The sequence below is a fragment of the Mesoplodon densirostris genome, chromosome 5 (genome assembly GCF_025265405.1).
Source record: "Mesoplodon densirostris isolate mMesDen1 chromosome 5, mMesDen1 primary haplotype, whole genome shotgun sequence".
Classification (NCBI taxonomy): domain Eukaryota; kingdom Metazoa; phylum Chordata; class Mammalia; order Artiodactyla; family Ziphiidae; genus Mesoplodon; species Mesoplodon densirostris.
In genome coordinates, this window is record NC_082665.1 from 4488852 (window position 1) to 4505883 (window position 17032).

General features: G+C 43.3%; 1 protein-coding gene across 1 annotated transcript in view; it reads right to left on the reverse strand.

Moving 5' to 3' along the window:
• The window catches only part of BACE2 (beta-secretase 2), an 87505-nt gene that overhangs the window by 30234 nt on the left and 40239 nt on the right, over positions 1 to 17032 (reverse strand). The window contains exons 3-5 of the mRNA XM_060099723.1: positions 5679 to 5895; positions 2330 to 2458; positions 836 to 970 (exon numbers count right to left, since the gene is read on the reverse strand). Coding sequence (XP_059955706.1) covers positions 836 to 970; positions 2330 to 2458; positions 5679 to 5895 — 481 coding nt within the window. The remainder of the gene's footprint in view (positions 1 to 835; positions 971 to 2329; positions 2459 to 5678; positions 5896 to 17032) is intronic.

Consider the following 17032-nt stretch of genomic DNA (forward strand, 5'->3'; position numbering starts at 1 on the left):
CAATAAACAGATTTGTGGACTTAGTACTGAAACACCATCCCAATGGAATGGACCATCCCTTTATCAAGCTTTGACTGTTTTTTCAGAGGCATCTGTGTATACGAGAACTTATGGTACAATGTGATGGTTAAACTGAAAGGCAGTGATGACAGGTAAGAGTACAATGAATGCTGATGAAATGCTGGTGGTTTCTGTAAACCATTCTGAAAATATTGTAGAGGACCAGGTCTCCCTCAGATCCTCATAATCATGTCATTATGTGCCACAAACAAGCCAAACTGCAGCGAGAGCGTGTGAACGGGGTTAACGAGAGATGTGGTTTCCCAGCTCTGCACATGTGCCTCCTTTGAGCACCATCAAAAGCCGTGCACATCTTTAGAGCACATGTTTCTTCGAGTGAGAATTGTATACTGGGGGGGAAGGGGGATTAGCTGTGAATGGAGGATAAAGCTGATGATTTACTTCTGGTTTCATTTTGCTTATTTTTAGTCCCATTTTACACTGATAAAACCCTGCTTACTTCTCGTTGTCTTGAACAGAGATCAGGGACCATCAGGCCAAGATGATATGGTTCTGGGTAGTTCTCTTCACTCACTATTTTAGGCTACTTCCTCTCATAAGAGAAGCAGTTGGAGGGAAGCAAATTTTTTTTTGGGGGGGATCATGGGTATAAAATCATCTCCAAAGGCCCTGTAACTTTTAATGTCATGAACTTTTGATTTATCTTGCAATGTAATGTACCCTCTGAGTTCATATTCAGGTCCCAGCTGTAATATTTAAGTGACCCAGGCACACACAGACAGGTAGACACAAAGAGATCACAGAGTGGAAATACCTCTCTGCAGTCCAGATTAAGGCTCTGGCCTCCGATTTCCAACTTCAGAATTTCTATCTGATAATACCACTCCTCCTTAATAGGGGTATACCAGATGTCTCCTTTGTACAAGGTTGGTTCAATTCCACCCAGGACCTGGGATGGAAAATATTTACAGGTATAAGAGAAAAAAATATACAGGCATGTAACAAGTTACACAGAGAAGCAAGCTCTTATAAGGCAAAACTTCACTAGAATTAGTACTTTCAATTTATTGGGATGTTATAAATAAATACATACACCTGAAAATTAAACAGGGAACATTCTGGTGCTATGTATCCAAAGATCAAAGACTTTTATACCCTAGTCTAATCAGGATGCTTTGATGGTTTCCCTCATCTAAAATTAGTACATACAGTTCCAGCTCCATGATACTAAGATCCCCCCCTCCGGCCCCCGACCCCGGCCGCTGGCAAAGAAATGCAATAAAATTGTAAACCATACAGACTGACAAAAATTTAGTTCCTCAGAAGACAGAGGATGACTTCCTGCCCCGCATATTTGCATGGAAAGCAGAACAAAGGAGCTTCCCTAACCCAAACTTCATTTTGCACATCTGTATAGCATCATCCCACAAATCTAGGCTACCCTCTCCCCTGAAAAGGTGATAAAAAAGGTGTTGAGAGCAGGTGTATTGTTAGCAATCAAAGTAGATGAGCCTGCTTCTCATAGTTGGAGAGCAAAGGGGTCAACATCACCCACCCTGAGGGCGGCCCTTCATGTACATTCTCTCCATCACCTCCTACTTTAGACGTCTGGGTGCAGGGCCCATCAAGGGGACACTTGGGTTATGGCATGCTCACAGTGTTGATTCTGCTTCACTATGTGTGTGCATGTGTGTGTATGCGTGTGTATATAAGTGTGTGTATGTAAGTGTGTATGTTTGTATAGCTATGTGTGTGCATGTGTGTGTATATGTGTGGGTCTGTGTGTGTGTGTGTGTGTTGAGAGCAAGAGAAAGGATGTACAGGCGTCCCCGTCTCCTCACCAAATTTATGAAATCACAGTCCTCTCCCTTTGCCTCCCCTCCCCAGAGTAAGGCCCACCTGCCACCCCACCCCACTGGTCCTCATGTGCCCCTGCCACACCCAACAAAAACAGTTACCTTTCGAAGGAACATTTTTTTAAAAAGCTTTAAAGGAATTTGACGAACGCAACAGTGCAAGACAACTATACCCCAATTGAAAAAAAAAAAAAAAAGGTATGGGGATAAAAAAAATAAAGGAATTTGGGGAAGAAATGAGAATCATCTTATGGGATGACAGGATGATTAGGAAAGATAAAAATAATACCTAGTTTTATCCATTTTTAAGGGCTCTCAAACAAGGATTATTAATATTTGACAGTACCTATGTATGCCTACGTGTCTAATATTTCTATCAGGGTCTTAACAAAGCAGAAAGAGCAGCCCCACTGATCTCTGATGTTCCCCCTTTAGGACGAAAAGATACCCACAAGACTACCTCCGTTGGTACCAGATCCAGCGACTGGCAATCCAGCCCCACACATCTGCATGGAGAAAACGCTGGGGATCTTTGCTTGTGCCACGAGGGAATCAAAGAATGTCTCCAGAGAACTTGACGGCTGCAGGAGGGGTGGGAAAGAGCACAGCTGCTTCAGGACTCGCACTGTAGACAAGGAGTGACCCCACGCAGGCACCAGGCATGGTATACAACATGGCATTTCTTTATATTTAATATCTTCAAGGCTAAGGAATAAACAAGCTTATGATTAAGTACACTGATTCAGAAACCTCCAACAGAACTCCCGAAGACTTGGTATTTTTCCTTTTGGGATGGCGGCTCTGTTGGAAAAATAAGATAGTATTTCCGGAAGCTGTTAAGAGGCTGCCCCATTTACCATCCTGACTGCCCTGTGAGGCAGGCGTGAGAAGATGTGGAAGTGGGTTACCCAGGTAGGTGGTGGATTCTAATCTTAGACATTTCAGAGTAAGGAGAGAACGGCGTTTTTATTCACCCCTTTCAGCTGTAGTCGTCCATCATGCAAATGACAGGTGCCTGACCCATGAGGACAGGGCACATCCCAGATCCCGGACCCTGGGAGGCGGCTTAGCTCTGCCGGCTGTCTACTGAACTCTGGCAACCGGGAAAGGAACGATGCTATTCTCCTGCAGTTTAAAAGCTCATTATTCCCCATTGCCCTATGTCAATAATGTCCTCTGTGCTTCTGTTACATGTAACCACACCTTCAGAGACCAGCTGTATTTCTCCAGGACTGAAAAGGAGGGATGGTCTGTGAACAGGTCTTAGCTGGGGGTGGGTCACAGGTGCTGGTGGTCAGGAAGGAAGGCCATAGACCTATGTTTCGATTTTGGCTTTGACAACTGGGAGAGATTAGAGCTGGTTACTATGGATGATTAGTTCTTGATGAAAACAACTGTAGCAGCACAGATGCTCTTGGCATCTTCTGAGCATCTACGGTTAATGTAAGGAAGGATTATTTAAAATCTGTAAGAACTAAAACTCTAATTCTAGAGGGAGTGAGAGGAGGGTTATCAGACAGACAGAAACCTTCCCATTTCTTTCGTTCATTTGTATTTGGCCTCCTATCTGTTTCTTTCCCAGCCGCTGTGGACTCTCTTGCAGAATTCAGTACAATCTCTATATGTAACCTTGTCTAAATACTTTGTGTTTGGGTCAAGGAATGAGACAAAGTCCCCTTTTGAAACGGGCTGGGTCTGGTGATGACCCAGTCTGTGTCCACCTTCTTGAGAGGCAGTGAGATAAACACTGCCCGGAATTGAATCCCGGCTCCACCACCCACCTGCTAACCGTGTGACTTGTTCCTTTGTTTCCTTATCTGTAAAATGGGGATCATAGTCGCATCCCAGAGATCTTCTGGGGCTTAAATGGGTCAGTTCACACAGAGTGCTTGGAATAGTGCCTGGCACACGGGATAGGATCTATTATTGTCCTGTCAGGTCATTCTTCAGTAAGACTCGGGATCCTTTAAGGTTTAAAGGCATACAGCTGCCCAGGACCAGCCCAAGAGAACCTGATTCAGCAGGGATGCTGCTGGATGCAGGCAACTGTAGTGTGAGACACCCCACAGGTGGTTCTGACCACATCCTTGATGAGAAGCACCTGGCATCGGTCGGGGGCCCCCACACACTGTGACCCCACTGGGTGCTCAGGGAACATATTTCAGAAACACCTTTGGGCCATGAACCCAGACCGCCCTGCCAGTCCTGTCTCTAGCCGTGCTTCACTTCCTACAAATCCTGTAACTGCCTCCCCAAACCAAGGAAGTGGAGACAATTGTTGGCAATCTTGGAATTTCATAGGTGAAAAGATGAAAAGTCACGTGGGGAGTCTGGACACCCAAAAGAACCTCAAAGCAGTCTATTCTCAAGGAAGTTTTACATATTATTAATTCCAGATAATTTAGCTTTATGCTACCATCCTCTAAATAACCAGCATCAAATCAATCACACATCTTTTATTTTCAGAGTCACGAGAAGATGAAACATTTTGCCTGAGGTCACATCGTCAGTGAAAAGTATTTAGGAATGTAAGTTGCTACAAGTTTGGGAACTCATATTAAGCTTTTCCTACAGTGCTGAGCGAAAAAAACGGCTCCAGAAGCCATCTGGGCTCCGTAGAGGGGGCTCTGTGCTCTGACAGCCCTAGACAAGGGGTAAACCTCTCTGACCCTCAGTCCCCACATCTCTAAAATGGGGCTAACAGGGGCCTACAAAGTCTGCCTTGTGGGGAGGTCTCAGACACCTTGCAATGGTCTCAGCCTAGGGCTTCAAGGGCTCTTTTTTGTCCTTGAGAAGCCACAGTGCTGGGAAACGGCCCCTGCCTACTGGCCCATCTCCACCCCCTCACACCACTGCCCTGCATTGCTTGCTAGTAAACTTGAGCTGGAACAAAGGTCCTTATGGAGAGAAAACAGGCCTTTCTGCACCCACGATTCTTTGTTCCACACTTAGCGCTGGCTCGAAGCCTAACTCTGAACAAGGAGAGGCCGAGCCGGGGTGCCTGTTTACAGGCCAGGAGGGGCAACCTCTCCTCAAGTGTACGCTAACCTGACCTGGTCTCCCGGAGCCCAGGGGACACACGGGTGTCGGATCCGCCTGCCCCTGGCATCCCTTCCGGGTGGACATTTCCCAGCCCACCTCACCCACCCTGCCCATGAACATACTCCCTCTGGGTGGGATCAAGGACAGATGACTGGAGAACATTCAGTCCTGGCTTTCCCTGTTTTGTGAAGGTTCTGACGTGGAAGAGAGCGAGAGTCCCACCATCTCTCCTCACTGCATCGCTAATTCCAGTGGCTGGCGATCCCCAGGGCGCGCTTGCAGGCTGCCTGTGCTCCCCCTCCAGAGTGAGGGGAAGGCAGCACAATGCTTTCTCTGCCTGGTGGGACACCTCTTCCTGCCGAGGTTCCAGTGTCACGTCTTTAGGTGAATGTATGAATTTAATAAATGTGTTTACTCTTAATCCTGCCCAAATAAAACCCCTAAACAAACACCATAATCAAACGGATTCAGCTTCTGTTAACACCCAGTTGTCAACTATGCAAGTAAAATAAACGAAAGGCAAATGAAAAAAGTGATGCTATGAGTGTACCTTGTAGGAAGCTTCAAAGAATGTCACCATTCATCTTAAATTTTAAAAATGCTGAGAGATAAACTGAATTGTGCGAACACTGATCTTTCAACCGTGTGATTCTCACTGACTGTCTCGGACAGCTGGACCCATCTGTTGGCCCCTCCAATGACTGGCTTCAGAATCTTGTCCCATCACTTGATTCCCTTAGATCCACCCATGATTCTTACCTTGGCCAGGGTAGCATAAGCCAGTCCAAGTATCCCATTCCATTTAATCCCAGGCAAAAAGAAATTCTCTGACTCAAAGATGGTGGCAATGTTGACCAGAAAAGAACTGTTGAAGCCTTTTGGGATGGTGACAACGTCTTCCCCAACGAAGCCAGTCCAGCTCCCTTGCGTGTACTTCACGGTGACATCAAAGCCCTTGGGGCGGTAGGTGCTGGACCTGGAAAAAGAGAAGAGGCAGCGTGTCCTGTATCCCGTCCACCTTTCCCTGTTCTGACCACATGGCGGTCATGGCTGCAAAGACAGTGGCCCTATGCCCAGAAGGTCTGTGTAAGCAATTCTTCATAATTAAGACTCCTCACGCTGACAAGGTGACGTTTCCCATAAAAAATAATTGCTAACATTTGGGTAATGGCGTCTTCTGCGCCACATGTAAGGGAGCACTGGGGTCAACGTGTAGCCCCAAATTTAACTCTTCCCTCCGCCCAAGTCCTTCCCTGTAAGCCAGGTGTTGTACTTAACTGCATTGGCCTGGGACTACACAACTGGATGTGGGACCCGCCCGGCCCTCTGGCTCTGCGGGGACCCTGCACTGCTACTCTGTGACAAAGGGTGGGGCTGGCAGCCCAGAAAGAGGGGCCACCAGCTTGTGGCCTGGGGTTCAGATTCACACAAACAGCCAACGTGATGAATAAAGATCAAGCCACACACCCCCAGTACCAGGGCTCTCCCTCCTCAGGGCCCGCACGACCTCCTGGTGTCACAGGTTCCTTCTCAAGGTCGTCCCTGTGCCCCAAGCTGATTATACTCATATCAAAACATGAAGGAGGATGCTGATGACAAGTCACTGTGACACAAGTCACTGTGACAACCCCCCAACCCCTAAGGGTAAGACTTACTGAAACAGAATAACATGAACAAGACCAGACAATGGGTGGGGTACATGGAAATCCTGCTCTCGGGATTTCAGAGACAGGCAGTAAACGAATGAACCCCTAGAATTCCAGGCAATGATAGAGTGATGAGTCACCCAGAGAAGAGAGCAGGGTGAGGGGAGGGTGGTCACTGAGGCCTCTCTGAAAGAGGACATTTGTGTAAGACCTGCCTGAAGACAACAAGCCACAGGGCTCTCTGGGGCGGGGCATCCTGGAGAGAGAACAGTAGGTGTCAAGGCCCTGGGGTGTCCAATCCTGTGAGGTCATTCTTATACCTCATTGAGCTTGAAAACTCCGTTGACTATAGGCAGGAACCCAAGGGACATCTCTGAGCAAATATCTGAGTATTCAAACCAGGCTTCCCCTAGGAAAATGATCAGATTCCTAAGAGAAGTGTCAAATCACCAAACATATCATTGTAAAGTGTTTCTGTTTGTCTGCAGTTTTCATTTCATTTTGTTTTAACACTAAATCTCTGAACATTAATACATGTTACTAAGTGTTTGCTATAGGATTATATGAATTTGCTCTATGGATTATATGGTCTTTTTAGGAGTCAGGGAGAAAGTTAAGTCAGGGATGATATGACTTTTTTTTGGTACATCTCATAAGCTTTAAAAATGGTAACAGTCTTTAATTCAGTAATTGCACTTCTGAGAATCTGATCCTAAGAAAACACCCATGATGCAAACAGAGATTCATGAACAAAGACAGTCATTATGTTTTATTTATAACAGCAAACGGTTGGAAACAACCTAAATGCCCAGTAAAAGGGAAATAGTTTAGTAAATTATGGTACATGCATATGATGGAATATTAAATAGCTCTGAAAAATGCTGTTGAGTAAGACATTTTCAATGACACAGTAAAAACATAAGGTAAAAGAAACATTTGTGTATGTGGCAGAATCTTCTTGGAAAAAATTTAATACACTCCGATATTAGCAGTGCTACGTCTGGGTGGTGGGGTTTTGTAGGGGAAACTCTCATTCTTGTGGTTAGATCCTTCCAAATTTTCGGCATATATAACTTTTTATAATCAGGGAAAAAAGGTTATTTTTAAAATGTCTGGCAGACACATTTTGGAGAAATTTAATTTATTCTAACTTCATAATGGGATATGAAATATGAAGAATATTTAATTTTAACATTTTCTGACTATTTTAGCTAACTCCACCATGATCTTAAAAAGAGAGCAGCATTAAGTGAACATTTTATGTACAGACATCTGACAAGGGCAGGCACAGACCGAAAAGTAAGTGTGGATGGACCCCGGGCACATGGAGCTCTAAGGGACCCATCAGAAATTACACATATAAAGTGCATAGTCAGGTCACTGAAATGCAGGCACTTGAGGGTTGGTGTTTTAGTGCCAAGTTTTAGCGCCAGCATCAATTCAGTGATGCCTGGCACACAGCAGGGGCCGTACATGTTTAGGATGAAAAGCAATTAAAATACTAAATTGTCAGTCCCTTTTGACAATTTGGGGTCATTCCTCAAGTTTAAAACTGCACTACTGCTGGGGGTATATCAGTGGTAGAGCATTTGACTGCAAAACACTACTGCTCATGGAAGAGGCTAATTATTTTGAAAAGCTTGGAGAATGTGATCTACCACAGGGTTGGCAAACTTTTTCTGTAAAGGGCCAGAAAACAAATCTTTCAGGTTTTGTGGGTCACATGATTTCTGTTACTACTCCACTCTGCCAGTGAAGCAGCAGCCACACATGACAGATAAACAAATGTGTGTGTCTGTGTTCCAATAAAACTTTATTTACAAAAACAGGCAGCAGGTTGGATGTGGCCTGTCAGCCCTAGTTTGCCAACTCCTGATCTAGAAGATTATTATCTCCCCAAACATTCTATAGTACCATGACTTTCTTTTGAGAAGTTTTTTTATTTTTACTCTGTCCAGACTACAGAAAACTCATTAGAATCTGCCAATGTTACTGATAAGATGGACCATGCTGACCATCTAAGTAGCATGTCCTCTGCAGTGTACTGACCAGCTTGCTATTTCCCTCATGGGCAAACCTTCTGGATGTTTTGGTGCCATTTACAGAGAGATGAGAGGCAGTTGGAGTTACACTGCCTGCAGTCAAATAGTACTTCAACCACTTAGGAGCCATGTGTGACCCTAAGTCAAGTTAATTAACTTCTCTGTACCTCAGTTTCCTCAACTAAAAAGTCGGGACAAGTACAGTACCATACCTCATGGGGTTAATATTAAGGATTAAGAGAATTAATACTGTAAACCATTTAGAACAAAACCCTGGAACACAGCAGGTACACAACAAAAATAGCTGCTATTATTAGAATTATCTAATCACTTGCTACCTTTATTCAATCTATGGACTGCTATTAGAAAATGTAAGATACTTTTTCTAGAAAATGTTCCTATGGAGATACTCTTTCTGAATATCCAAAACTGTCTCATTCTGAAGTCTAACAACCTCCAGGAAAAGGGGCAAGTCTTGGGTAAGATTTGGTTAAAATGATCCAGGGAGGGGAGGAACCTTCTAGGTTTCTAAAAGATGGAGCTCTTCTGTGTTCTGGACCAGGGCTGTCCAATAGAACGTCTGCAACGACAGAAATATTCTCTACCTATGCTTCCAATACAGTAGCCACAGGTGGCTACAGAACACCTGAAATGTGACTGTAGATCTTCCTCAACATACGATGGGGTTACAGCCTGATAAACCCTTGTAAGTTGAAATTATCATTAAGTTGAAAATGCATTTGATACACCTAACCTACTGAACACCCTAGGTTAGCCTAGCCTACCTTAACCATGCTCAGAACACTTATATTAGCCTACAGTTGGGCAAAACCATCCAACACAAAGACTATTTTATAATAAAATATTTAATATCTCCTGTAAGTTACTGAATATTATACTGAAAGCAAAAAACAGAGTGGTTATGTGGGTCCAGCATCAGTGTGTAGCTGTTTACCCTCATGACTGTGTGGCTGACAGCGGGCTATGGCTGCCGCTGCCCAGCATCACAAGAGAGGATCGTCCAGCATATTGCTAGCTTGGGAGAAGATCAAAATTCAGAATTCAAAGTACAGTTTCTACTGAGCATGCATTGCTTTTGCACCATTGTCAAGTTGAAAAATCATAAGTCAAACCATCATAAGTCCGGGACCGTCTGGACAGTTTGACTAAAGAACGACTCTTTATTTAACATTAATTAATTTAAATTTAAATAGCCACGAGGACCTTCAAGATGGTGGAGGAGTAAGACATGGAGATCGCCTTCCTCCCCACAGATACATCAGAACTACATCTACATGTGGAACAACTCCTACAGAACACCTACTGAACGCTGGCAGAAGACCTCAGACCTCCCAAAAGGCAAGAAACTCCCCACGTACCTGGGTAGGGCAAGAGAAAAAAGGAAAAACAGAGACAAAAGGATAGGGATGGGACCTGCACCAGTGGGAGGGAGCCGTGAAGGAGGAAAGGTTTCCACACACTAGGAGCCCCTTCGCGGGCGGAGACTGCGGGTGGCGGAGGGGGAAAGCTTCAGAGCTGCGGAGGAGACTGCAGCCACAGGGGTACGGAGGGCAAAGCAGAGAGATTCCCGCACAGAGGATCGGTGCCGACCGGCACTCACCAGCCCGAGAGGCTTGTCTGCTCACCCGCTGGGGTGGGTGGGGCTGGGAGCTGAGGCTCAGGCTTCGGTCGGAGCGCAGGGAGAGGACTGGGGTTGGCGACGTGAACACAGCCTGCAGGGGGTTAGTGCACCACGGCTGGCTGGGAGGGAGTCCGGGGAAAAGTCTGGACCTGCCGAAGAGGCAAGAGACTTTTTCTTGCCTCTTTGTTTCCTGGTGCGTGAGGAGAGGGGATTAAGAGCGCCGCCTAAACGAGCTCCAGAGACGGGCGCGAGCCGTGGCTAACAGCGCGGACCCCAGAGACGGGCATGAGATGCTAAGGCTGCTGCTGCCGCCACCAAGAAGCCCGTGTGCGAGTGCAGGTCACTCTCCACACCTCCCCTCCCAGGAGCCTGTGCAGCCCGCCACTGCCAGGGACTGGGGATCCAGGGACAACTTCCCCAGGAGAACGCACGGTGCGCCTCAGGCTGGTGCAACGTCACGCCGGCCTCTGCCACCGCAGGCTCGCCCCTCACTCCGTACCCCTCCCTCCTCCCGGGCTGAGTGAGCCAGAGCCCCCGAATCAGCTGCCCCTTTAACCCAGTCCTGTCTGAGCGAAGAACAGATGCCCTTGGGTGATCTACACGCAGAGACGGGGCCGAATCCATAGCTGAACCCCGGGAGCTGTGCGAACAAGAAGAGAAAGGGGAATCTCTCCCAGCAGCCTCAGGAGCAGCGGATTAAATCTCCACAATCAACTTGATGTACCTGCATCTGTGGAATACCTGAATAGACAACGAATCAGCCCAAAAATGAGACAGTGGACTTAGGGAGCAACTGTAGACTTGGGGTTTACTTTCTGCATCTAATTTGTTTCTGGTTTTATGTTTATCTTAGTTTATTTTTTAGCGCTTGTTATCATTGGTGGATTCCCTTATTGCTTTGGTTGCTCTCTCTTCTTTTCTTTTCTTTTTAAATTAATTTTTAATTTTTTTATTTTAATAATATATTTTTAAAACTTTTTATTTTAGTAACTTTATTTTATTTTATTATTTTTTTCTTTCTTTCTTTTTCTTCCTCCCTTTTCTTCTCAGCCCTGTGGCTGACAGGGTCTTGGTGCTCCAGCTGGGTGTCAGGCCTGAGCCTCTGAGGTGGGAGAGCTGAGTTCAGGACACTGGGCCACCAGAGACCTCCCAGCCCCACGTAGTATCAATCAGCAAGAGCTCTCCCAGAGATCTCCATCTCAATGCTAAGACCCAACTCCACTCAACAACCAGAAAGCTCCAATGCTGTACACCCCTTGCCAAACAACTAGCAAGACAGGAGGACAACCCCACTCATTACCAGAAAGGCTGCCTAAAATCATAATAATTTCACAGACACCACAAAACACACCACCGGACATGGTCCTGCCCACCAGAAAGAAAAGATCCAGCCTCATCCACCAGAGCACAGGTACAAGTCCCCTCCACCAGGAAGCCTACACAACCTATTGAACCAAGCTTGTCCACTGGAGGCAGACACCAAAAACAATGGGAACTACGAACCTGCAGCCTGTGTAAAGGAGACCCCAAACACAGTAAGTTAAGCAAAACGAGAAGACAGAGAAACACACAGCACAGGAAGGAGCAAGGTAAAAACCCACCAGACCAAACAAATGAAGAGGAAATAGGCAGTCTACCTGAAAAAGAATTCAGAGTAATGATAGTAAAGATGATCCAACCTCTTGGAAACAGAATGGAGAAAATACAACAAACGTTTAACAAGGACCAAGAAGAACTAAAGAGCAAAAAAACAATGATGAACAACACAATAAATGAGATTAAAAATTCTCCAGAAGGGATCAATAGCAGCATAACTGAGGCAGAAGAATGGATAAGTGACCTGGAAGATAAAATAGTGGAAATAACTACCACAGAGCAGAACAAAGAAAAAAGAATGGAGGACAGTCTCAGAGACCTCTGGTACAACATTAAATGCACCAACATTTGAACTATAGGGGTCCCAGAAGAAGAAGAGAGAAAGAAAGGGACTAAGAAAATATTTGAAGAGATTATAGTGGAAAACTTCCCTAACATGGGAAAGGAATAGTCACCCAAGTCCAGGAAGCACAGAGAGTCCCATAGAGGATAAACCCTAGGAAAAACACACCAAGAAACATATTAATCAAACTATCAAAAATTAAATACAAAGAAAAAATATTAAAAGCAGCAAGGGAAAAGCAACAAATAACACACAAGGGAATCCCCATAAGGTTAGCAGCTGATATTTCAGCAGAAACTCTGCAAGCCAGAAGAGTGGGGCAGGACATATTTAAGGTGATGAAAGGGGAAAAAATACAACCAAGATTACTCTACCCAGCAAGGATCTCATTCAGATTCAACAGAGAAATTAAAACCTTTACAGACAAGCAAAAGTGAAGAGAATTCAGCACCACCAAACCAGCTTTACAACAAATGCTAAAGGAAATTCTCTAGGCAAGAAACACAAGAGAAGGAAAAGACCTATAATAACAAACCCAAAATAATTAAGAAAATGGTAATAGGAACATACATATCAATACCTAAAATGAAAATGGAATAAATGCTCCCACCAAAAGGCATAGACTGGCTGAATGGATACAAAAATAAGACCTGTATATATGCTGTCTATAAGAGACCCACTTCAGGCCTAGAGACACATACAGGCTAAAAGTGAGGGGATGGAAAAAGATATTCAATGCAAATGGAAATAAAAAGAAAGCTGGAGTAGTAATTCTCATATCAGATAAAATAGACTTTAAAACAAAGACTATTACAAAAGACAAAGAAGGACACTACATAATGATCAAGGGATCAATCCAAGAAGAAGACATAACAATTGTAAATATTTATGCACCCAACATAGGAGCACCTCAATACATAAGGCAAATTCTGACAGCCATAAAAGGGGAAATCAACAGTAACACAATCATAGTAGGGGACTTAACACTCCACTTTAACCAATGGGCAGATCAACCAAAATGAAAATAAATAAGGAAACACTAGCTTTAAATAACACATAAAATAAGATGGATTTAATTGATATTTATAGGACATTCCATCCAAAAACAAAAGAATACACTTTCTTCTCAAGTGCTCATGGAACATTCTCCAGGATAGATCATACCTTGGGTCACAAATCAAGCCTTGGCAAATTTAAGAAAACTGAAATTGTATCAAGTATCTTTTCCAACAACAATGCTGTGAGACTAGATATCAATTACAGGAAAATAACTATAAAAAATACAAACACATGGAGGATAAACAATATATTACTAAATAACCAAGAGATTGCTGAAGAAGCCAAAGAGGAAATCAAAAAATACCTACAAACAAATGACAATGAAAACACAACGACCCAAAACCTATGGGATGCAGCAAAAGCAGTTCTAAGAGGGAAGTTTATAGCAATAAAATCCTACCTCAAGAAACAAGAAACATCTCAAATAAGCAACCTAACCTTACACCTAAAGCAATTAGAGAAAGAAGAACAAAAAAACCCCAAAGTTAGCAGAAGGAAAGAAATCATAAAGATCAGATCAGAAATAAATGAAAAAGAAATGAAGGAAACAATAGCAAAGATCAGTAAAACCAAAAGCTGGTTCTTTGAGAAGATAAACAAAATTGTTAAACGATTAGCCAGACTCATCAAGAAAAAAAGGGAGAAGACTCAAATCAATAGATTTAGAAATGAAAAGGAAGTAACAACTGACACTGCAGAAATATAAAGGATCATGAGAGATTACTACAAGCAGCTATATACCAATAAAATGGACAACCTGGAAGAAATGGACAAATTCTTAGAAAAGCACAACCTTCCGAGACTGGACCAGGCAGAAACAGGAAATATAAACAGACCAATCACAAGCACTGAAATTGAGACTGTGATTAAAAATCTTCCAACAGGGCTTCCCTGGTGGTGCAGTGGTTGAGAGTCCGCCTGCCGATGCAGGGGACATGGGCTCATGCCCCGGTCCAGGAGGATCCCACGTGCCACAGAGTGGCTGGGCCTGTGAGCCATGGCCGCTGAGCCTGCGCATCCGGAGCCTGTGCTCTGCAAAGGGAGAGGCCACAACAGTGAGAGGCCCATGTACCGCAAAAAAAAAAAAAAATCTTCCAACAAACAAAAGCCCAGGACCAGATGGCTTCACAGGCAAAATATATTAAACATTTAGAGAAGAGCTAACACCTATCCATCTCAAACTCTTCCAAAATATAGCAGAAGGAGGAACACTCCCAAACTCATTCTACGAGGCCATCCTGATACCAAAACCAGACATGTCACAAAAAAAGAAAACTACAGGCCAATATCTCTGATGAACATATATGCAAAAATCCTCAACAAAATGCTAGCAAACAGAATCCAACAGCACATTAAACAGATTATACACCATGATCAAGCGGGGTTTATCCCAGGAATGCAAGGATTGTTCAATATATGCAAATCAATCAATGTGATACACCATATTAACAAACTGAAGGATAAAAAACAGATGATAATCTCAATAGATGCATAAAAAGCTTTCAACAAATTTCAACACCAATTTATGATAAAAACTCTTCAGACAGTAGGCACACAGGGGACTTACCTCAACATAATAAAGGCCATATATGACAAAACCACAGCCAACATCATTCTCAATGGTGAAAAACTGAAACCATTTCCTCTAAGATCAGGAACAAGACAAGGTTGCCCACTCTCGCCACTATTATTCAACATAGTTTTGGAAGTTTTAGTCACAGCAATCAGAGAAGAAAAAGAAATAAAAGGAATCCAAATCAGAAAAGAAGAAGTAAAACTGTCACTGTTTGCAGATGACATGATACTATACATAGAGAATCCTAAAGATGCTACCAGAAAACTACTAGAGCTAATCAATAAATTTGGTAAAGTAGCAGGATACAAAATTAATGCACAGAAATCTCTTGCATCCCTATACACTAATGATGAAAAATCTGAAAGAGAAATTAAGGATACACTCCCATTTACCACTGCAACAGAAAGAAAAAAATACCTAGGAATAAACCTACCTAAGGAGACAAAAGACCTGTATGCGGAAAACTATAAGACAATGATGAAAGAAATTAAAGCTGATACAAACAGATGGAGAGATATACCATGTTCTTGGATTGGAAGAATCAACATTGTGCAAATGACTATACTGCCCAAAGCAATCTACAGATTCAATGCAATCCCTATCAAACTACCAATTGCATTTTTCATAGAACTAGAACAAAAACTTCACAATTTGTATGGAAACACAAAAGACCCCAAATAGCCAAAACAATCTTGGGAAAGAAAAATGGAGCTGGAGGAATCAGGCTCCCTGACTTCAGACCATACTACAAAGCTACAGTAATCAAGACAGTACGGTACTGGCACGAAAACAGAAATATAGGTCAATGAAACAGGATAGAAAGCCCAGAGATAAACCCATGCACATAAAGTCACCTATTTTTGACAAAGGAGGCAAGAACATACCATGGAGAAAAGACAGCCTCTTCAATAAGTGGTGCTGGGAAAACTGGACAGCTACATGTAAAATAATGAAATTAGAACACTGCCTAACACCACACACGAATATAAACTCAAAATGGATTAAAGACCTAAATATAAGGCTAGGCACTATAAAACTCTTAGAGGAAAACATAGGCAGAACACTCTATGACATAAATCACAGCAAGATCCTTTTCGACCCACCTCCTAGAGAAATGGAAATAAAAACAAAAATAAACAAATGGGACCTCATGAAACTTAAAAGGTTTGGCACAGCAAAGGAAAACATAAACAAGATGAAAAGACAACCCTCAGAATGGCAGAAAATATTTGCAAACAAAGCAACTGACAAAGGATTAATCTCCAAAATATACAAGAAGCTCATGCAGCTCAATATCAAAAAAACAAACAACCCAACCCAAAACTGGGCAGAAGACCTACATAGACATTTCTCCAAAGAAGATATACAGATTGCCAAGAAACACATTAAAGGATGCTCAACATCACTAATCAGTAGAGAAATGCAAATCAAAACTACAATGAGGCATCACCTCACACCCATGAGAATGGCCATCATCAAAAATCTACAAACAATAAATGCTGGAGAGGGTGTGGAGAAAAGGGAATCCTCTTACACTGTTGGTGGGAATGTAAATTGATACAACCACTATGGAGGTTCCTTAAAAAACTAAAGAAAGAACTACCATATGACCCAGCAATCCCACTACTGGGCATATACCCTGAGAAAACCATAATTCAAAAGGAGTTATGTACTACAATGTTCACTGCAGCACTATTTACAATAGCCAGGACATGGAAGCAACCTAAGGGTCCATCGACAGATGACTGGATAAAGAAGATGTGGCACATATATATACAATGGAATATTACTCAGCCATAAAAAGAAACGAAATTGAGTTATTTGTAGTGAGATTGATGGACCTAGAGTCTGTCCTACAGAGTGAAGTAAGTCAGAAAGAGAAAAACAAATACCATATGCTAACACATATATGTGGAATCTAAAAAAAAATGGTTATGAAGAACCTAGGGGCAGGATAGAAATAAAGATGGAGACGTAGAGAATGGACTTGAGGACACGGGGAGGGGGAAGGGTAAGTTGGGATGAAGTGAGAGAGTGGCATGGACATATATATAATACCAAATGTAAAACAGATAGCTAGGGGGAAGCAGCCACATAGCACAGGGAGATCAGCTCGGTGCTTTGTGACCACCTAGAGGGGTGGGATAGGGAGGATGGAAGGCAGATGCAAGAGGGAGGAGATATGGGGATATATGTATATGTATAGCTG